The sequence below is a fragment of the Oryzias melastigma genome, linkage group LG14 (assembly GCF_002922805.2).
Source record: "Oryzias melastigma strain HK-1 linkage group LG14, ASM292280v2, whole genome shotgun sequence".
Taxonomy (NCBI): Eukaryota; Metazoa; Chordata; class Actinopteri; order Beloniformes; family Adrianichthyidae; genus Oryzias; species Oryzias melastigma.
In genome coordinates this window covers 12,057,952-12,080,635 of record NC_050525.1, presented here as the reverse complement: position 1 = coordinate 12,080,635, position 22,684 = coordinate 12,057,952, and the positions used below count along the sequence as shown (strand labels likewise).

The 22,684-nt window shown below is 37.2% G+C and overlaps 2 protein-coding genes across 11 annotated transcripts in view; both read left to right on the top strand.

The window, feature by feature from the left end:
• Nucleotides 1-2,431: 2,431 nt before the first annotated feature.
• cchcr1 (coiled-coil alpha-helical rod protein 1) lies at nt 2,432-10,776 on the top strand. 5 transcript variants are annotated; one of them, XM_024266208.2, is made up of 20 exons: nt 2,432-2,587; nt 2,683-2,762; nt 2,996-3,263; nt 3,347-3,514; nt 3,629-3,746; nt 4,112-4,306; nt 4,528-4,691; nt 4,793-4,907; nt 5,073-5,183; nt 6,576-6,722; nt 6,816-6,926; nt 7,115-7,221; nt 7,287-7,399; nt 7,489-7,561; nt 8,104-8,222; nt 8,306-8,494; nt 9,738-9,839; nt 9,998-10,095; nt 10,160-10,256; nt 10,333-10,776. In XM_024266208.2, the coding sequence occupies exons 2-20, from the start codon at nt 2,693-2,695 to the stop codon at nt 10,476-10,478; spliced, it is 2,511 nt and encodes an 836-aa protein (XP_024121976.1). In that variant the 5' UTR covers nt 2,432-2,587; nt 2,683-2,692; the 3' UTR covers nt 10,479-10,776. The 5 variants fall into 5 exon arrangements, 4 of the variants coding, with proteins under 4 accessions (XP_024121976.1, XP_024121977.1, XP_036071120.1 ...); XM_024266209.2 differs by lacking the exon at nt 2,432-2,587 and having other exon boundaries at nt 2,594-2,762; nt 5,076-5,183; XM_024266210.2 differs by lacking the exons at nt 2,432-2,587; nt 2,683-2,762 and adding an exon at nt 2,791-2,922.
• A 9,146-nt stretch (nt 10,777-19,922) lies between these two features.
• Nucleotides 19,923-22,684, top strand: part of LOC112138865 (glutamate receptor 3) — a 73,818-nt gene continuing 71,056 nt past the window's right edge. For 4 of the 6 annotated variants that reach the window (XR_004949004.1, XR_002917860.2, XR_002917862.2 and 1 more), the window contains exons 1-2: nt 19,923-20,599; nt 20,924-21,082. Coding sequence is in view for 3 of the 6 variants with exons in the window: in XM_024261548.2 (XP_024117316.1) it covers nt 20,512-20,599; nt 20,924-21,082 (247 nt within the window). In the remaining 3 variants the exon portion in view is untranslated. The remainder of the gene's footprint in view (nt 20,600-20,923; nt 21,083-22,684) is intronic. The other 2 variants (XM_024261539.2, XM_024261530.2) reach the window with 2 other exon arrangements.

Below are 22,684 nucleotides of genomic sequence, written 5' to 3'. Positions count from 1 at the left end.
TTATGGTTATTGTGAAAAATGCTGCACAATGATGTCTCTTTTAAGATGAGTTACCAAGTAAAGCTTTTTACAGAGGCTAAAGTGGATATGTTCTGTTGATGCTCATATAAAGGTTTGTTCTGTTTGAGAAAAGGCTTATAAGGCCTCTGGTACATAAAATGTTCTGTGGTTGTGCGTGAGGATCACTGAAGCAAGTATCACCATGTATCCCCCTGTGATTATGGATATACTCCAGATGATAACAGAGGATTGGTCTCCTCTCTTATATCATCTGCGCTCTAGTATCTTTGTCACATTTAAAAAGACCAATTAAACTTGCATTTTTGAGTCATTTTAATTAAACATGGACTTTCCAGTCCAGATATTTGCAGGGATGGTCACTTTCTCCACACAAACCTTAAATACAGGCTGAATCAGCCTTGTTAGCCATAAAGTTAAAGTAGCCTTCCGTGCCCAAGGGTATCCTTTGGTGAAAATGAGACAAAGCAGCTTTACCTCCTGATGCTCCATTTCACTGAGACACTTCACACATCCTGTTTTCTTCAGGAAAGACATGCATTCAAATGTACAAATACAACTTCAGACTTGCTTTCCTATGGCATTAAAATTATGCAACATCTGAGTATGTATCCAAATTTTAAGCATCATGGTTTTCTGCAGGCTTGCAGGATTACTGCCAACAGCTCTTAGCATAATGAAGAAACATGAAGAAGCTGAAAATATTTTAAAAACATTTAATGGTTCATCACAGAACCCACCCAACTTGTGAGTGACTACAGGGTAGAGTAAGACCACTTTAAGGAGGTGAAAGTAACGGAAAGCTTCAATTTTAATGCAGGACTTCTATTTCAATTTCCTGTGTGAATGTAAACAAATGTTATATTATAAAATATTACAGAAATGTGAGAAAGTTAGGCTTTTTTAAAGCTTGACAACATGGAAATACTTGTAAGAATTTTATAATACTTAGTATAACAATTAATTAAATAAATTCTGTTATGTTTAAATATATTTTTTCTTAATTGGGCAGTATTTACTCAGATTTTTGCCAAACTCTTTAAATGTGTGAACAGAATCATTACTAATGATGCAAAGGCATGAAGTCTTAAATATAAATACATATAAACAACATATCTTCAATGTTTATGTTTGCAGAATCATAGTGAATATTTTAAAAAGGGAATTTTATAACAAAGGGTTATCTAAAAAAAAAAGAACAAATCTAAAGTATGAAAACTAAAATGCTTCCTAAACATGGTTTATGCAAGTTGATCAAATACTGCAGAGACATTTTTTTTTTTTTAGAAATGAGCATATCATTGCCTTTTTCAAACATTTACCTTTGTTTCAAGAAGGGTGCAGTGAGCACAAACCCACATTTTATTGCCTTATTGTTACCATAAGCAGAACCTAATCTTTTTACCCTCTGCTGTAAGTCGTTTGAGGTTGGAGTTCTTTTTTCGGATGCTTTTTTTATCTTGTTGGTAGTTTCTAATCCCACTTCGCTCATACTTTGTTGTTGAGAACTTTCTGTGAAGTATCATGGATCAAACGGGTATTATATCAATATACATGCAGAGTCTGCATGGTAAAATAATGTGCAGTGCTCCCTCTGTGATCTACTGCTTTTTCAATATTTAACAGATCCACACCCGACCATTCTAGTTGCTGCATAATCCTTCTTGGCGCGTGTGTACTCTGCTTTGTTGAGACAACTGTGTATCCATTTTCACAATCAATTGACATCATTTCATTGTCACCTTGAATCAACATTTGATCCCTTATGTAAAGCACCAACATCAACATTTCTTTTGACACCATAAATAGATTAAATCAGATTAAAATTTAATGAACCCCTGGGGAAAGTGGGTCAGAGCAGCTGCAACAGAATAGTACAGGATATATACTCCAGGTGAGAGCTGGTTTGAACAAGCATGAATGAATGCTGCCAAAGCCTGAGAAAAATGCAGCATAAGATTTTACTGTGACAAGAAATATAAACACAATTTATGGATTTTCATTATAAAATTTTTAGAGCAGAGCTGTCCATCATTGCAGGAAGAATGACTCTGATACCACATCTGTTAAATATATATGATTAGTGGTACAGTTGTTATTCTGCAGTTTTGGCGTTCGACTAAATAATACCTTAGAAGTATTTTTTTAAATCAATCTCTATCTAAAATACATTTTCATTTTATTTAATTGCTATTATGATTTTGCCTGTGATGTTATGGCTGTTTAAAAAGTCAGTGAAGCAGCAAAACGTGTGGAAAAGAGGCAAAAATCTAAAAAAAACACTTGTCTCAAATGAAAATGTTGGTGTTTTACGTTCAAGTGAAACAAGAACAACCTTCAAGACAATATTTAGGGCAAAATAACACAATCACTTTAAGACGCCCTTCCATTTTCCCATGATGCAGTGCGCAATTTTCGTATTTTGCTAAATTATTTAAACAATAATATTAATTAATACATTTCATGTATCTTTTTTTGAACTTTTTAAAATTATTTTGTCTTAAAGTTAAAAAAAAAGCAAAAAGTTCACTTTTACAGCTACGCGAAGGCGTTTGTAACCGTAACTAAGGTAACGGAAAGCGACGAAATGACTCATGGGAACGTAAACAGTCTATCCTTTTTTTGAAAGCAGAAGTTTGACCGTCTTCTGTCTCTTTCACACAGCCAAAGAAACATGGAGAGGGATAATACTGTAAAGGAAAAGCTAATAGTGCCTACGGACTTTATTTCATCGGCGCATTTAAGTAAGTTAAAGTTTGACAGTTTGAAAGCTGGACTTTAAGGTAACGTTAGCTAGTGTAGCAAATAGTCCAATTTGAAGTTAAAGTGGCATTATACAGCTTAAATTACTGCTGAAAGAGTCGTGTTTACTTTCATTTATGTCTCAAATGATACCCTGCCCTTGTAAGTTTATACGCTAAATAAAAGCTAAATGAATCAAATACTTTGTAAATACACGTATTCTTTTGTTATTTAGCTAATGTTCAGAGGGACCTCATACCTCCGTCGCATTTTACATCGACTGCTCAATCATCTGGAGCCCAAAGAGGGGTTCAAAGCGCCAAAACATTACGTCAGACTGTCTGGAAGAACCTAGTACCGACATCAGAACCCAGGGACCCAAACCCTGCAAGTCCATGGTTCACCTTTCCTCAGGGTAAACTTAAGGAAAATCAGGGGATGCTTCTGCTACCAGGAGACTTCCCAAGTGCAAATGAAACAGTGGGCCAGCCTGCAGCGCACAGGTAGAGGTTTATTTCTAATATTTTGGTCTGAAAGGCAAATTTTACTCTCTCTTGGTTGTTAAGATTTATTTTTTTAAATATAGATTTGCAGAAAAAGGAGAGCAAAAGTCCATATGGGAGTCACAGTACCAGCTCGGGATAGAAAAACACAAGGCTGAAACTGAGAGGTTAAAAGGTCAGGTGCAGGCCCTGAAAGAAGCTGCAGAGAAATACAGAGAAGAATTGAAAAACAAAGAGATCGCCTTGTGCAGGTATCATGTTTTTTCTCTCTGTTTTGGAATCTGATTATTGGATTTTCGTCAAATCTCTGAAGAGTACATAAACAAACATATCAGAATGAACTTGACATCATCCTCGTGCAACAGGTGCACCCATGAGCTGGAAGTAGCGCGTGAAAATGCATCAAAGGCGAAAGCAGAAATCAGCCAAGTCAGAGAGAAGCTCAGCCTCAGCAGAGGACAGGAGGAAATGATGAGGTCGCAGGTAATGATATTTACTCACAGAGCATTTCATTTCTACACTGACGTACACAAGAATCGCCCCCTGGAGTAACTGATATCATCTAAAGGTACTCAGACACCGGCTGCAGTTGCGCGTATTGAAGCTGCCACTTTTAATGAACAGTCTATGCAGAATTTCGGACTTCTACACACGTTTGCATAGACTTTTGCTGCTTGAATGCACACCGATGCAGCCGGTGTGTGAGCACCTCAACTCTTTGTCAGTTTGTGATCTGGGTTTTTCCTCTACAGATTGCAGCCTCTCTTTTAGTGTTTAGGCCCATTCTTGAGTTAATTATTCTTACGAACGCAGAGTCTTCTGTGCTTTAATGTTTTTGTGTCTTGCAGCTTGAAAAAGTGAGAGCAGAATGTGGAGAGGAGATTGCACAGCTGAGGAGATCAGTGGAAAAGAGCAAAGAGGAATCCAGAGAGCTTGTTCTTAAGGCTGAAATGAGTTGGCTGCAGGCTGAAGAGGAGGCCAAAGAGCAGGCTCTCAGACTCTCCAAACAACTGGAGAAAATGAAGGAGAAGCAGGAGGCACAGGTTTGTGGCGCACCCTGTCACTGCAAGATTTTATAAACCTTTTATTTACAGATTTTATTGACCTTCTGTCAAGCAAAGGGCTCACTTCCAAGAACTCATGTCAGCTGGCATCTGTTCTGCTGAACTCTTGATGTTTCCTGCAGCAAAGCAAGTGTAGTGAGACCCCTTTGCTTCAGTGGGATCAGTTTGGATTCATTTTTCTTGTCTTTCCTGGCTTTCAGTTGCAACATTTAAATACATCGTACTGTGCAGAGCTGGATGCAGCAAGAAAAGGAAATGCTGAATTACAGGACAGGCTCCAGTCGATGTCCACACAAGTGCTGCAGTTACAGAGCGCTCTGATGGAGACATCGACTGAAAGAGACGAACTGAAAGAACATTTAAGGTGCAGCTTTACATTTCAAGCACCATGTGTTTACATTCAGTGGTGTTTCTCTGTTTTTTTCCTTTCACTGCTCCTTTATTAATGTGTATTTTTACTTTCAGTCATGTGGGACGAGCTTTCGAGACCCAATCTGCAACGCTGCAGAGCCTCAGAAATTACATCGGCCAGCTCGCCCCAGAGAGAGGAGAAAAGGAACAATTAAAGGAAACTGTTGAGGTTCAGACAATATAAACTGTACTGATCAAAGTCATCGAGAGTAAATTACAAATGCTTTTGTTCACTACACTACTGTATAGAAAAAAATCATTAAGCAAAAAAGAAACTACTTTTTAAATTAAACACCGTGGAGTGTTTCTGCTGCTAATTTTGTACGTTTAACAGAAGCTTAACAAAGAGAAGGCGGCTCTTCAGACGACCACCGAGCTCCTGACAGTCAGACTTAATTCTCTAAATGAGATTCTCGCCCTCCAAGAGGAGAAGCTGGTTAAGAAGGTGAGTGTTGAGATAGAAGTCTTTGTTTATTATGGCATGGAACTCTTTTTAGCTAAGCCACTGATTTCCTGTTTAAACAACAAGCTGTTGATATTATTTTTAAAATGAGCTTTTCTAATTCCATATTCTATGTATTTTAGTTATTTATGTATTGTTTAGATGTATCAGTGTTTTAAATGTTTTATTCTTTCAATGTTTTATTGTCTCAATGTTTTGATATATTTTTAAGCAACTTTGGCTGCCTTTTTACCAAGACTTCCTTGCAAAAGAGGTTTGGAATCTCAGTGGGATTATCCTGGTTATATAAAGGTCAATAATAATATTTTTTTTTTAATCTGCGGTTGCTCAAACAAATCACAGTTGATATTTGTTAATTTGAAATGATTCGATTCACTCATCTGAAATCAATCCAGGACATTTTTAGCCAAGAATATAACCAGTGTGACTCAGAAATAAATACCTGATACTGAACACTGCAGGTGATGTTTTCTAGATTCTTTGTATTTCTTGCAAGACAATCAAGTGTAAATTAAATATGTATACAAACAAGCAACAATTAATTCATTCACATTTTAGTTTTAGAAGGTTCAGTTCACTGTTGTTTTTTCACATCAAAATAATACAAACTGAGCATTATTAGAACATGGTTTTCATCACACATCTAATTCCTGGTGTCACTGGTTTGGGCTAAGACCATCACAAAAGGATTTTTAGAAAAGATTAGTGCTTAGTTGGTCATGTCTCTTAGTTCACTGTGGGACTTGTGGTCACATTTAGCTAAATGGTGCAGAACAAAATTTGAAAATGCCAAAACTACCAGATCATATTCATAATTTTTTTATACTATTTGTTTTTAGGTTGAACTTTTTTTTTTAGTGTGTCACTTAACTGCTACTTTAGCTGGTCGTCGCCCATGTAAATGAGCAGGAATAAAATATCTTAATCCTGTAATGCTCCTTTCTTGAAAAAACTAAAGAGATTTTATGACATACTGCTGAAGTTCAACATAAGAAAATAAAATTAAAACAATAAACATACAATGTTATTATCAGTAACAGATTTGATTTTTATTCTGGTGCTTTAAGAACTTGTAAATCATTATTTTACTAAGAGACTTCATAAAACTGTTAAATATTTAAAAAAATAATTAATGACAAATTTTAACATTAATACATATTTCAGTGAAAATGTTAAATGAAACAGCTTTCTTTTCTCTTCAAAATATTTTGAATGCTGTATATTTACAGTTAAATATTACTGGTTGCGATGTTGCAATATTGTTGAGAGTTTTGGACTATTTTTGAAGAAGGCAAAAAATGTTTCGTAACATTTAGGATGCTTCGGAAATGTATTTTATATTTTAATCTCATTTCATGAAATTGTGTGTTACAGCAAACCTTTGCAGATCCTCTCCAATGGAAGGATTCTCAGATCCTTCAAGTGCTTCAGCTGTGGAGGGAGAAAGTCTTCAAGTTATGCGTCCAGCTTCGCTCTAAAGACATTGAGATGAGACGAGAAAAAGACAAACTTCTGATAGATGTACGAAAGAAAAAAAACTGTTTTTGGACCCCTGTACATTTCATCAGTGTTACGGTTGACCTTTGCCTAAAGCTGCTTGTTCTGTGTTGTCAGGTGAGATCCACGGAGCAGCAGCTCCAGCAGGAGCAGCACCAGAACCGTGTGCTCCAACACAGTCTGCAAGACAGAATGGCAGAGCTGGACCTGGAGAGGGTAGAAAAGGAGGTTAGCATCAGATCATCTTAGTTCACACTTTAGAAATGACACTTTAATAAAGCGATCAAGGTGGAAATAACAAAAGAAACTCACTTACTTAAGCAAAGCTGTGAAAATCACAAAAAAAATACGAATCTTTTATAAATACGACAATTTATTTCAGTTGCTCTTTCCTAAATATGCTTTTATCATACCAGAGACTGAAAGAAGATTTAACAAAAGTTGAGAGAGAAAATGCTGAGCTGAAGTCACAGAGCCAAAGAGCAGAGGCTGAGATGAAGACTCTAATTGAAGCTGTTCATAGGTAACTTTATTTTGAATTTGTTATATTTCCTGTATTTCAGATGATAATGCTGGTTTTATCAACAGGTTCAAGAAGGACTTTGAAAGCAATGCAGCAGAAGTAGACTCCGCTAAAGCACAGCTAAACACTTTTACCCAGAGGCTTTCTTTTGCTGCAAGAAGAGTGGAGACCATCCAGTGTGAGGCGTCTGGCCTTAACCTGTTGACAGAAATCCTTCTACATAGACGTGCTTACAGTTTTCAGCAAAATACATTTTTGGTTTTGCAGGTTTGGTCATGAGGCGAGCGGCTCTGCAGAAAATTGAGCAGGCATGTCAACAACCAAAGCAAGAAGAGAACAGGTACACCTCACATGATTCAGATTATCACTGCAGACTTAAAGATTATTCACATGCAGACCTTTATGGTCAATTAAAAATGCTTCACATGAGTTTTTTTTTTTTCCCATCAGATAATAATTTAATAATATGTCTTATGTCTTCATCTGGGAGATTTGTAGTTTTGGTCACAATGACATTGAGAAGCTAGTTTAACATTTTTTGGCCTAAAAATAAATTGTAACCGCTGTGTTTCATTTTAAAGTGTAAGGGATTTACTTGACCGTACTTATTTTACGTAAAACCAGGTTGTTAAGTATTTTTTTGTTCTATGAAGACTGCAATCAGCAATTTTGAACCCAAAAAAAGTCCAAAAGTAACATTTGACCTCAACCCTGTCAAGCGTATTAATATTTGAATGATGAAAATTTAAGAATTATTAAAAAAAAAACAGTTAAAATAAATATTATAATTAGTTTTGCATGAATTTAATTGTTTTTGTTGTAATTTCTTTAAATGTTTCTATTTTAAAGCTATAGCTTTGTCTTTTTTTTGTTGTCCTGCAGCTTGATAAACCTGCAAACAGAATACAATTTGATTTGTGAGGAGCGTGACAGACTGACTCTGGAGCTCAAAAGAACCCCAGAGCTCATGGAGAAAGCTCTAGCTGATCTGCAAGAACAACGTGAGATCCTGTTTTAATTCATCATCAAGTCTCATGACATTTCTAGAAGTCCATCAATGTGATTTGGCTTCTTCTGTGTGCAGATGGGAGTGAAGTCAGACAGCTGCAGCAGGAGCTGGAGCAGAGCTGCGGGGAGGTGAAGCGGGCTGTAGCCGGTAAAGAGAAGGCGGAGCAGAGCCTGCAGCAGATCCAAGCACAGCTGGATGAGAACAACGTCAGCTTGGAGACACTTCGCTGTGAGCTGCTCCGCCTGCAAGAACGAAACCAGCAGGGTGAGGCCGAGGCCTTTTCTGGAAAGGTCCTTGTTTTGATGCTTCGGCAGCCTATCGCAGATCAGGACACTTTGACTCCAGCTGATTTTGTTTTGGGGTCTCAAACTGAAAATTTTGTTAAAAACTTATCAGTTGGGACATTTCTAAACCTAAATATCTCCAAATCTCTGCCACCTACTGAATGATCTGCTTTTGGTATCTATAGAGGACATTTAGGGCTTTTCAATTACACCAAATTTGAAAGGGTGGGGCTCTGGGAATTGTAGTTTTTGGTAGATGAAAAAAAAAATGGACTTGACAACATTTTTTTTCTCTGGTTGTCAGAATAAAATCAATCTTTATTTTGTGTGTTGCACTTCAAAAAAATCACTCAAAGTGCTTTAAATAAAAACATAATCAAGGATAGAAAGATAACACTATATTTAAAAAAAATCTGCAGTTCAGAAGAAAATGTTTAAAATGTTTTTATATTTTTATATATATATTTTTTTTATTTTACTAATTAAATAGTCATCTAAATATGCATTCTTTTGTTTCAAACCTGGCAAAAACTCTGCATACCTGGATTCCTTAACTTCAGTTCTTTTTGAATTAATGATCACACATATGAGTTTTGGTTCTTTGGAGGCAGTTTTTTTCTTTCTTTTTTTTTTTTTTTAAAAAAAACACCATCCAAAAAGGAAAAAAGAAGAGGTTGGAAAAGTGAATAAAAATACCCCCAACGAAACCCATGGAGCTGTGGAGACTAAAACACTGGCGCCGATTCTCTGAATCATTTAGGATTGTGTCAGTGGAAGGCAGCGGGCTGGTGGGGGGGTTGGTCCCTGGATGACACAGATGTGCAGCCATGGCTGGATGTCTGACTGGCAGGTCGACATGCAGGCATCCACATTAGTTGGAGCAACAAACAGTCGATGAGTGGATGATGATTTTGGCATGACATGCCGCTGAGTTGATGAGATGAATGATTGCAGGCAGGTGTACAGCTTAAGGAACCTGGCAGGCAGCAGAGAAGGAGTGAGGAAGACACTTTGGTAAACAGACAGAAGAAAACCTCCAGGGGAGGGTGGGGAAGAAGCTGCAAACGTAAAGACTTTTTATTTATTTATTTTTAAAGTGATCAGAAGTGTCTTTTCTCGTTCCTTTGTGCTGTTTCATTATGTTGCGCTGGAGAGGAGAATTGATTCATTGATGCACTGAAGTGGAGTTCAGCCCCTGAGGTGCATTTGTTCTTCTCCTCCAGCCCTGCAGGAACGAGTGTCTGAGATTCAGGCTGCGCACGCTGAGAAGATGAGGGAGCTGGAGCTTCAGCTGCACGCAGCCCGCAGAGAGCACACCAAAGCAGGTAGATCCTCCGGCCGCCACAGCTCGACGTCACAGCGCCGAGCTTTATTACCGATGCAGACTGTAATTTAATATGGTTGAATGTGTTTACACAGTATATTAGTCGTGCGGAAGGACACGTCCCTGTGGCTTCTGATGCGTCTGTTTTGTCTGTTGCAGTTATGACTTTGCGGCAGTTTCAGAGACAGGAAAACACAAACCAAAATGTCCTGAACAAACATCTGAAGGAGATGGAGGGGAGCAAAAAGTTTCTTCATGTAAGAACGCACTTCAAAACAAATTTCTGTTATAGAAATGTCTTATAACTTGAATGTGCTCCAGGTCACGATGGCAGAACATGCAGAGCCAGCTTCAAGGAGGGGAGAAATCCTCTCAGAGAAGAGGACTGGTGTTGAAGCAGAGGCCCATCAGCCTGCAGGTGCTGAGAAACATCCTCGTAATCGCATCGTAACAGATCCTTTAGGCCCTTACATCCACACTCTGTTTACTCCTAGAGAGACTCCTGTGTGTTTTGGAGGAGCTCCACACGCTTAGCGCTGTTGTAGTAAACAGCTCTGAAGACTCTTCAGAGGAAGAACTCCAAAGTGACGACAGGAGGACTTCTGCAGACCTTCTGTACAGTCAAGACATGAAGAACTGAAGAAGACTTAAAACATTAGCCCTTTTTTACTCCACTGAGTTGAGCTTTAAAGGCTGGTATCACTTTCATTTTAACAAAATAAAATTTGATATCTTCCAGATTCTATTAGATAATGTAATTTTAAAAATGAAGATCAATAAGAACTCAGGAAAGACTTGTGGATTGTGGACCGCTAATATGCAATAGTGTGCTATTTCTTTGTCATTTTACTACTTTTTTCAAATTTAAGTTATTTTAAGAAAAATCGTATTTTATTTTGTAGTTCAGCTAAAGTAAAGATTTGCAGTAAGACGCTTTAGGGAGTTGGCTCAGAGTGTTTTATTGTCACACGCAAAGCCTTTCTTTTCAAATTTCATTTAGGACCATTGGTAAAGATTTTCTACTGTAAAAAATCTATATTTTCTATTTGAAACTCCTTTATAGAGCAGTCATAAGAGCGATGAGGATAAACACCATGATGAAGCAGGTAATTGTGCTATTTGTCATGCTGTCACCGGTGCTGATAAATTCAGAAAAAGTTCAAAGTTTTAGGCCTCTAGGTAACCATTTAATAGTGTTTATGAAGTGTCAAAAACCCACCAATAAAGTAGTTTTTACTCAAAGCTCTCTGACAGCCAAAGCTAGGGGGGTGATTCATCATTTTAAAGTGGACAATAAATGATTCAGCTCTAAAATAAACACCTGATTTAGCACCAGTCTTACTTTAATGTGGTTCCAATCCTAATAAAATTTGATTCAGAAATTACAGAAGTTAGAAGTCTAATCTTGGGTCATATTATATTGACACACCTAAAATTCAGTAATGGATTTGTACATCGTTTATTATTTAAGGTTATTTGCTTCTTTAGGTGCGGATGTTGGCAGAAATGTTTGGATATTTGATGATGACGGCAGGTTTTTTTTTGCATTTTTTCTGCAAGTGCACAGAATGACCAGCAGAGGGCAGTGTTGTCAAATCTGAGAAAATTGAAGAACCTCTTTCAAAGGAAAATTGTAGCTACTAAAGTTAAACTTCCAGGTTGACAATAAAAGGTTTTGTATAAATAGGAACATTAATACTATATTATATTACATGGGAGAAAACTAACTTTTTACTTAGATAGGAAAAATCTAATAAATAAAGTAAAACCATTAAATAATTGGCAGGTTTTATTTACAATTTAGAACCAAGGATTTCTGAAGAGTTATGTAAATAAATATCTCACATAGTAAGAGTTATCTTAAGGCAGCTGTACCTGTTCTGTCTTGTTTACTGCAATTTAGTGTGCATTTGTGATCAATGAATACCTTACCCTGTAATGTGAATAAAAACAGAAGACAGAAGATTTGTTTTAGAAACAGAAAAAAAAATCAAAGGTGTGCTGTGACTTCCTTTCACTAAAATTAAACCCAGCATCATCCTGCAGGATGAGTCTCCTCCTGTGTCAATCAGTCACCTTGTTGGTTTTCATTTCAGACTTGAGGGATGAGTGCAATTTAGTCATCAGCGGTATCACATTAATCACATTTACTGGAAGAACAAATGAACAAACAAGAATAAATTACTGATTTTAGCTGGCATGCCTGGGGATTTGAAGAGGGAAGTAATTTACTCTCTTTCATTGTTAAAATTTGTTTGTTTTTTAATTCAAATTTGACAAGTAAAATCATGACAAAATCTTTCAGGTGAAATTTTAACTTCAGTAAGAAAAAAATGAGTTTAACAGTGAAATTTCAAATGTTTGGAGATGCTTAACACATTAAAAGAAAATATTTGCGTTTACTTTTTTTTAAGTGTAAGGATAATGTTTTCTTTTAATTAGGTTTCTACATCTTTAGTTCCACATTTTTTAGTTAATTAAAAAAGGCCTAATATTTAAGAAATCAATTCCTTTGTAAAATCCACATTAATTATTTGAATTCAAAGTCAATATCTTTATAGGAAGGGGTCTGTTTTTCATTAAAAGTTAACTTTTTTTGATGAAGTTTTTGCACTGACTCCTCTTTATCATCTGCTTACATCAACTGAGCTGTCACACCACAGGGCAGTGATTCAAAATAAGGATTTTTAAAGACCTGAATCACTCAGAAAAACATCAGTAAGAGTTGTGGGATGAATCTCACTTTTTCAAAAACAGCAGCTGCTAAAAAATTAAAAAGTTATGAAAAATTATGGTAAATTATTCACCGTGGCCTTTGATTAGCAATGGTAAAGTGACTAACTTTAGAAAAAAGGGGGTTTTACAAAATATGAATATTCAACATTAATCGACAGAGAACTAAAATCTCAAAAGTGAAAATATAATTTCCACGCATGTATTGTAAACTGACCATTGCAATCATTTTATAGTCATTACCCTTCACTGAAACAGTGTTATCATGTAAAAATGTTAAATTCAGTTAATTATGACAAACAGGTTGGAGTCTCCACGGACAGTTCCTGAGATTTCCCCCGTGTTGTGTTTTACACCATTTTTTTTTTTTTTTGTAACTATTTCTGAAGTGAATACCCATTGTTATCACCAAGCTGTGTCCTAGATGTTGCTATGGTGATTACCAGGCAGCAGAGGTGTGTCTAGACATCACATTGTGAGGTTTGTTAAGTATTTCTGTTGGTTATCATGGGTTTGAACACCCACATTCCTGCAGAATCTGTCCAACAAGAAAAGAAAAACAAGACCGAGACAGGTTTATTTGTGTGGCAGAAAATGTACAAGCAAATGCAAAGTGATGCAGGCAGGAGTGCCATAAGAAACAATCATTCAACAAAATTAAAAGAGAAGAATGCAGATAGAAAACAGTTGCTTATATGTTTTATATATCGTAAGGTTCTTTTCTCTTCATTATTAAATGGTCAGTGTTTTATTATGTCAGCACTGAGCTACAAAGTTAAAAGTTTCTTTGATTAATATTGTTTTCTAGTCAATCTCTGCAGCTTCTTAAGAGCATGAATCATACTGTAATGCTTAAAAAACATTGAGCATGACTTGTAAGGAAGCGCATCATGAGCAAACTGAAAACACAGTTAGCAATCATGAGGAAGTCTTTGTGACATTTGAAGAAAAGCACCGCTCAAGTCTATTCCACATCTCTTGACATAAAAGTGGATTCCACTGCATGTAAAATACACCAGTTTATAAAAAGCTAAATTATGCAGCACAAAGACGTCCACAGAAAAGACGAGTAAAAATGTTATCCTAGATGTTATCCTTTTTAAGACATAGCTATTTTTAAAAATGGTTTGGCACAAACAAACACAAATTTAGTCTATCATGTACAGAATGGAATTGCAAGTTTCGGATTTTAAAAGTTAACTTTTCGCATGAATAGAAGTTCAAAAATAATGTGCACTTTAACTTCTTCAATTAAGTAATGAAATCTGATTGCCTACTTTTCAGCCAGTTGAAAAATTAAACTCACATTTGAAAAGGTCAACAGTGATTCAGTTCAATTCAATTTTATTTATATATCCCAATATTACAACACAGCTGTCTCAATGCACTTCACATTGATAAATGTCCAAAAGTCTGTCATAAAATGTATAAACAGCTGATTGCTAAACTTAACTATACAGGCTAAACTCAACTGGGCATCCCTGCCCTTGGACCCAGCAAAGAAAAACTCCTAAAAAAAAGGAAAAACTATTCTTGGAAAATAAAAAATAAACAATGAACTTAAAATAATAAAATAAAAAAGAAGAAACCTCTGGAATGTCCACATGAAGGAGGGACTGGGACCAGGATTGTTAAAGAAGAAATCGCTTGTCTAACTCTACAACTGCATGTTTGATAGTGTAGCAGATGGACTTCATCCAGATGGAGCTGGGGGGGCAGCTGGAGGTGCAAGGCAAGTTTATTTGTATAGCACATTTCAGGTACAGAGACAATTCAAAGCGCTTTACATGAAACATTAAAAGATACAATCAAAAGAAAGAGTAAAGGTGTGAGACGAGCCAGAGGCGAGGTCCACAGCCAAGGACAGGAGCACAGTTGAATCACCTGGAATCTGGAATCTCTCCTGTAGGAGAGTGGGAGAGAGGAACAACCCATGAATTCCACTGCACCAAACAGAGACATAGAGAACTAATAAATGAAATATAAACTATTAGGAATAGTGATAGTAAATGTGAATATTTTTCAGAGTTTAAGTTGAATTTTATTTTTCCCATAATATGGCTGACTTGTACTCAGGTGCAATTTAGACATGATTTTTTTTTATTAATAGCAACAACCACTAGAGGGCATTGTAGGTATATGTATCAGTATTTGTCCCTGACAGCAACACAGAAGAAGAAGTCGGCTCAGTCTCATGTGGGCTTGGCAGAGTTGTTCCATAGCAACACAAATGGATTTAGTGATTTGAAGTAAAATAAAGAGTCTAGCTGACTTGTTAATGTGTTCTTTATGCTATGGTTATTTGAATAAGTGTTCATGTTGCACTGATATACTAGATTCCTCATATTTATAGTGTAGCTAGCTAAATAAGCATCAATGTGTTACGGTAATGAGGCGTCCATAAATTCAGTCTTATTGTTATCTATTCTGTTATTATGATCTGCATTTCAAAATAAAATGTCTGTTCTTGTTACTGTATTTTATTAAATAAGTGTCTCTCAAAAGTGCAACTTATACATAATTTTTATTGTGATTTTTTTTTTTTTTTTGGCTACTGTGACTTATATTCCAGAGTAACCTATAGTCCAAAAAACACGGTGCATGCACGCTAAGAATCCTCTTCTGTCCTTTTGCTTTCGCTGTATATGCTGCTATCAGACTCCTTCTGCATGTCTGAGATTAATTTTAAAGACAACACATGTATTATTTTGATGACTTAATCACAGCTTAGCAGATGTGTCTGATTGCAGCTGCGTGATATGTGATAACAGTGCTAATCCTAACACTAGATGAGCCTTTATTTAGGCCACTTGACTGCCTCAGGCCCACAGTTGCATAATTCTGTGGGTTATAACAAGCACGCCATTTCTGAAACAAGGTTAGCACTTTCAGAAACGGACAGATCTATATTGAAAGGCATCTTCATCACTGTGCAGAGGGTATAATCCACAGTGACTCAGCATGTTGCTGTTATTTCTCACAGCTTCAAGATTCATCCTTACATTGGTCTCAATGACCTCTTTTATTGGAGCAGAGCTTTTGTTTTTCTGCTGAAGCACCATCCAGTCAGTGTGCAATACATGGGATTGTTTCTTAATCTCTGCAGGAAGCGCTCATGTGAGCTCTCACTGTGGATGTGGACCGGCAGGAGGAGACGCTTCCTACTGGATCTCCTTTGCTGTTGAGCAAAGTGTGGAAAGCTCATCCTGATTGATGATTGGCTAAGAACTCCTGCTGAACCAACTATTAGCTGCTTTTGTCCAGATAACCGGAGAATGAGGGCACAGCAGCGCAGGCTCAACGTCACAGATGCATGAATTAGAGCACCAGCAGAGTCAAATAAGAGTCAAAGAGAAATTATAAAATTATTTTAAACCCTTCTCAGATTTATTGTAATAGTCTCACTCTTTAAAAAAAAAAAAAAAAAAAGATCAGGTGAGACTGGTGCATTTTTAGTTACTCTTCTTCATGGTGATTGCATGTAGTTTGCTGGTTTAAGAATGTATCTGACCTTGTTTTTGATCATTTCTTTTTTGGAATGTCTTTTTTTTTTTAGTTTGAAAGAATTAACAAAAATGAGACACATTCTCACAGAAAGAAGGAACCAAAAGAAAAATAAATGTAAATGAAATTTCAGTCCATGCAATTTGCAAATATTTACACATTTAGTTAAATTATATTTATTGTTGAAGTACAATTCCTGCAATAAAATAATCTAAACATAAAACGTTGAGATTTAAATGGATTCATATATATTTAATGTGAATGAATGAGTCGTATGAAATTTAACATTAAATCAAATACATTAGATTCCATAAGAGTTTGGTCAATTAAGAATTAAAACTAAAAATATAGAAATATTTAAAAGCATATAATACCTGGAATCAATAGACTTGTGTGTTTCTTTATATCCTAGTCAGTTTTAACTTTTGAAGTGCAGAATGTGAAACAAAACCATCTTCTACAAATATAATACAAACATGTTTATAATGAGCTAAAGGATTTTTAAAAAATTCTGTTTTCAATATTGAATCATAAAGTGAGAAAATGCTGTATTTATTGCGAAGCAGAAATGTTTATTTACTTCATTAAATGGATCAGGGAACTGGGAGCATATCATGTGGAGGATCAATAATCAACACATAAACTGATTTTGTAAATCTAGAACTTATAGTATTTTTTCTGGAATTGTAGTTAAACTAATAGAAACTCTGAGGATTTTAATAATGTTCATTAATGCTGTGAAATTTGAATATAAGTCCATGCAACAAATTTACAATCTTTGACTGACACTCATCTTCATCTGCATGTAAATACACAAACTCTAATCCAAATATATTGTCATTCATTGTATTTAAGATAGAAATCAACAACATAATCAAGAATAAAGCTCTGAGCTAGGAGCATGTTGATGATCTCCTCATGGCTGAGAGAAAGAAAAACCATAAGATCATAATTGAGCCTTTTCACTTTAAAAACACTTGTGCACAACATTTTCAAGCTCAGATGCATTTTGCTCCAGGATTTCAGTTTCCGCTTGAGGGCGTGATTTTATTTTTCCTTGCAAAACTTCATAATTGAAAACTCAATAAAGGGTCAAACAAATGAGGGAACACGTTGTAATCTTATTCAGAACCTAACAAGCAGAAATGATGTTTTATATGTCCCAAAGTAGCACAGAAAAGGACCCTCAAGGGGTGCCCTCCCCTCACAGTGGATACATGTTTGGTGTTCAATCAGCAGAAAAAGAAAGCAAAATGTACCCATTTTTGTGTGCAAACACACGCAACTCTTTACTGGTGTTATAAGGAAATATCTTCTGTCTGTCTAAAACAGATTTTAAATCCCAAGACACTATTTTGCATGGTTTAGTAACACTTTTTTCCCCAGAATTTGAACTGTCTTACAAGGTTTTTTTAAGTAGATGAATCAGACAAACTCATATTTTGTCTTTAAAAAGGTCATGCTGCCCTGACACTATTTTTGCTAATGAAATTGAGCTTAATTACGGTGCAGTCGCTCCCTGAGCTTCCAGTGAAAGATAATAGCTGTGCTCAGAGCATCAAATCACATCCCGATCAATAAACACATGCTGCGTTCACTGCTTTGCTGTGCAGCGCTCTAAATAGGAAGATCTCGACACAGACGTTATAAATTGTATTCTGCAGCTCAAATATCAGATTACGACCATCTCCCTCGGTGAGTAAGCAATTCTGGAGTGAACAAAGCAATTTAATTCTTGTGTCATTGAAAAAATAAGCGACTATTCAGACTGAACTTCAGTTTGAGGACTCCAGTGTTGGTTTTTCAGCAGAAATTGCATTTAGAACGTCTCTGCAGCACAAAAGACAGAATGTGTTTTAAATGAAAGACTTCAATAGCATAAAACTGAGTCAGGAAAGGAGATTTTTGAGTATAAAGACTGTAGAATGATGGAGTTGTCTTCAGATTCTCAGGTAACAATCTTTGTCTCTTTTTTGATCTTCTCAAGTCTGCTTGCTGTTAACAAACCAACAGTGTTATTAAAATCATAAATTTTACTTTAAAGTTAAATTTGGATTTTTTGTAGGATCTTTGATCCATCTTTTCCATACTAGCTGATTCAGTTCTGCATTATATTTAAAAGATTCCAATGTTCAAAAGCTTAAATGAAAGTTGATATTTGCAAACAAATAAAAATATGCTTTTTATACATTTTAAATTCTTAATTAGTTAATTCTTTAAGTTGTCATAGCTGTATTTGTACTCTATTTTAGTACTGCCGGTTTGAGCCAATAAACTGCTCAGCTGTTTTTGCCTCCCATAGTTGGACCTAAAAGTGTCTAAAGTAGGGCAGCTGCCTTTTAGTCTCCATATTTTATACCATTTTTTCAATTTTGCACTACTTTCTTTTTTTCAAGTGTGGATATTAAAAGGACTGTCTAGTTTGGAGCAGGTGTTGGTTCAAACCAGTACTGTGCAGCAAAAGTTAAAAAGTTGATGTTTTCTCTTTGTTCAGACCAGTGCAGGGAGAACTTTTCAAAATAAAAGGCAGTTTTGTTTAATTGGATGACATGTGAGTTTTCTGCGCTGTGTTTTTAGTTTATGATACCACTAAACTTATATGTGCACATTTTTTATTGTTTAAGTGAAAGTTATAATAAACATAAAATAAGTTTGCTGGAAAAACGTACCACTCTAAGGTCAGACATTTCTTGTAGTTGATGAGAAGGTTTCTGCACATATCAGGGGGAACTCTTCTTTGCAAATGACTTCAAAATCTTTAAGACTGGCGGGCCTGTCGCTTAGCAACTGAGCTTCAGGTTTCCATTGGTTTTCCATAGGACTGAGGTCCAGAGATCTTGACCTATCCTCTTCTGACATTTCTTGGTTGCCTTAGCTGTGTGTTGGGTCATTATCCTGCTGGAAGACACATTTTAAGCCTCCTGGTGAAGAGAAGGAGGCAGAACACCCCAAAGCATAATGCTTCCACCTCCATGCTTGACAGCGGGGATGGGGTTCTTTGGGTCATAGGCAACATTTCTCTACCTCCAAACACAAAGGGTTGAGTTGATACTAAATAACTCAATTTTGGTCTGATCTGACCACAGCACCTTCTCCCAATCACTCTCTAAATCATGACGGTGTTCATTGGTAACCTTCAGGCGGGTCTGCACGTGTTCTTTCCTTATAAGCTGGGGTACTTTCCCAGCTGCTTTAAGTCATCAACTAACTCCTGCTTTATTGCTTTAGGTAAATTTATCACTGTTCTCATGATCAAAGAAGCCCCACCAGGTGGGATTTTGCTTGGAGCTCCAGACCTTTAGGTGGATTGATGGTCTGACAGTCGTCACCTTAACCCGCAGCTTCCTGCTGATGGTAGTCCATTCCAGTCATGTGCAGATCTACAATCTCCTCTCTTAAATCCAGTGAAAACCTTTCAGTCTTTCTCATGTGAAGTTTGGAGTCTGACTGGTTCTGTGGACAGGTGACTTTACAGGTGATTGGTTCAAACAGGTGTCTTCTATACAGGTGACAGGTTGATCAGGAGAGTCTGTGTAAACCAAAACTGGGTACTAAGGGATCAAATGCTTATTTTTACTGATTAAATGTAAATTTCTTGATTTTCTTGGTGATTTTTGATCTGCCACTGTTTAAATGAACCTTCCATTGGAGTGACAGACTGTCAGTTTGTTTTTAGGTGGGTAAAGGTGCTTCACATTTTTCCCAAATGAATAAAGTGGAATACTTTTCTTTCTTCTGTAGAGCTCACATCTTCCCACAACTTAACGGGACAAATGTGAATCATCCAGTGTTGCTTGTGATTTCAGCATTAGCATTCGAGTTTGTGCACTTCAGAACCTGCAGGGGACAGCGCAGGACAGAGCTGGCGCTGGAGGAGCTCACCCACTCACGTTAGGACAACAGGAACCGATGGATGGATGGATCCATGTGAACTCCAGGCAGCAGAAAACTGACTTCATCCTTGTGATGCTCAGTCTCTGCACACACACACACCCGCCCCCCACCAGCTCAGACTGCACCTCCTCAACTCTGCAGTGACGCGAGGAGGAAGAAAGGAGGCTGCAGTTAGACGAACGCCCCCTTTTCCTCTCCTTTCCCCCCTCACATTCTGCTTTCTTTCAATCCGCTCTCCCCTCTTTGGTCCATTTCATCAAGAAGATCTCTCCCTCCCTCCCCATCATCCTCCTTCACCACCATCTTTGAGATAAAACGCCGGCGCTCCGGCAGCATCAGCATCAGCGGCAGAGGCAGAGGCAGAGGCTGGCGCTGCGCTGCGCTGCAGTTGCGCTGGCACAGATTCAACGTGGGTGCGCGCAGTGAGGGGGGAGAGGGAGAGACTCCGCCGCATCTTGTGGATTTCTTCCCCCGCGTGTTCATGCTTCTCTTCGCTCGTCCTCAGCCGGATCCACACAAGGAGTTGATTTCTCGCTGACAAAATGTGGATTCGCATAGTTGCGACAATCTTCGCAGTCTGGAACCTCTCCGGGGACTCGCAGGCAGGCTTTCCCAACCAAATCAACATTGGTAAGTTCAAAGTGATGCTTTGGCTGCATCCCATTGCTTTGTTCTTGCCTCTAGTTAAGATGGCTTTTGCTCAGGTTGTTGCCAACTTACTTCTTACCAACCATGATGTTTGTGGGTGTTTGTGGGCGGACTGGTTAAAAACACGGTTGATCCTAATTGTCAGTTTCAGAGTCTTGTGGGGCTTTGTCAAGACTTTCGCCTAATAATGTATTCAACATTACTGCAGACTGCAAATATCCCATTTTTCATGTCTTGCAAATAAAACATTCAGTCCACGAGCAGATTCTTGTGTAATCAGAGTCTTGTGTGTTTTCTGTGCTGCAGGTGGACTGTTCATGCGCTCCACAGTGCAGGAGCACAGCGCCTTCAGGTTTGCTGTTCAGCTCTACAACACCAACCAGAATGTGACGGAGAAACCCTTTCATCTCAACTACAATGTGGACAACCTGGAGTCCTCCAACAGTTTCTCTGTCACTCATGCCTGTGAGTATCCCCCATACATCTGCCTTTTAAAACAAGAAAATAGGTTTCCATTGAGATAATTCAAGTTTTATCTCTGAAATATTCTTTAAAAATGCATATTTTCTTACAATTTGACCAAAAACGTGACACTAAAACTTTTTTTCAGGGTAATTTTGCCTTTGTGGGATATACTATTCTATTCTAAAGTTATGTGCCTCTCCTGTATGAAATTGCTCTATAGTGTATTCATATTGTAGCTACTGTTATATCTTATGGTGTTTTTTTTTTTTTGCTTGACCCCTAAACGATGCACAATGAAGAAAGTAGAAGCTGTTGCAAAGTAAGAAGCCAAAGTTAGAGACAGTTGTGGGTTTTTAGCTCCCTGATGAGTGAAGGTAACAGGACTCAAAGCTGTCTGGATGAGATGCTTCAAAGTAAAACTCTAATAATTGGGTGGAAATAAGAAAAAAAAAGGAAAAAAAGAAGCTATTTTGACTTTTATTTATTGAGGTTTTTTCCCGTGTTCTTCTTCTGCTGCTGCTGTTCTGCAGATCTTCGTCCGGTTGCATGTCCCAGATTTGACCACGCTTTAGATGTCACACAGATGGCCTCAATTTTGTCTTTACAACACTCTGCTCTGTTCAGGGGGAATTCATGCTAAACTGAGAATTTCAAATTATTGCACCTCCTCTGCCATGCTTGACGTTTTTGAAGTGGTGGAAATCCTTGTGGACAGAAATAGATGGACATTGTTGCCAAATAGTGATCTGATCATCAATCTATAAGATCCTGAGGGGTTTAGTTAGATGGGTTTTTTTCCAGACTTATGCTCTATGTTTTTTAAAGACCACTTCAAAGGAAATCAGTTTTTGTGTGTGTTTTAACTCATTCTTGTAGCATTTTTTATGATGATGGAGGTTATACATAAAGAAACTTGACATTTCAATTGCTTTTCTGATTATTTATTTATTCAAATTGTTGTGAATCAGAAGCAAACAAAAAAAGGAAAAAGCTTGTAGTCGTGACGTAGAAGCTACTACGGCAAGCCACAAGCTCCCTGATCTGCTCTATTCTGATGCATCCACTTGCAGACACATAAATCCACGTACCTCTGTGCTTTCTTCGTCCGAGCTGCATCTGGCTTAAAACTCTACGACTGGATAGCTCAAATGTTGCTCATCATTTTTGTTGCACCGTTAATGTTCAGCTGAGGTTGTGAGAGGCTGTAAGCTAGCAGGAGAGAGTGTAAACAGATGGATGATGGGAAGTAGGGGTGGGCTTACTCTGCACCAACAGGACCGCCCACAACTCAGAGGTGAATTTCTAATGAACTGTTGCCACTCAGTAGAAACTATGTCATAGAAAACAAGAGTTTTTTAAAATTTTGCTTCAAAACTGCTTAACCATAATTAAAAGACCACTGTGAATGATTTTACGATAAATCAAAAGATGATCAAAGTGGGACTTTAAGCTTTTGTGAGGCAGAAGAACCTTCCCTAACAAAGCATTTTGGTCAGTTTCCCCTTTAAGTGTCCATATTTACTTCATGTTCAGTGAGACCCATGGAGCTCACAATGTAGCTCTTGGGCTTTGTCTTCTTCTCTCAGCGTCATAGTCTGACTG

Bases quoted from the DNA above. Each gene is read 5' to 3' on its own strand.
- cchcr1 (XM_024266208.2), top strand. From the start codon at position 2,693: ATGGAGAGGGATAATACTGTAAAGGAAAAGCTAATAGTGCCTACGGAC. The intron at 3,264-3,346 runs GTAGAGGTTTAT...TTTTAAATATAG, and splicing joins GGCCAGCCTGCAGCGCACAG to ATTTGCAGAAAAAGGAGAGC. The intron at 10,096-10,159 runs GTAAGAACGCAC...AATGTGCTCCAG, and splicing joins GGAGCAAAAAGTTTCTTCAT to GTCACGATGGCAGAACATGC.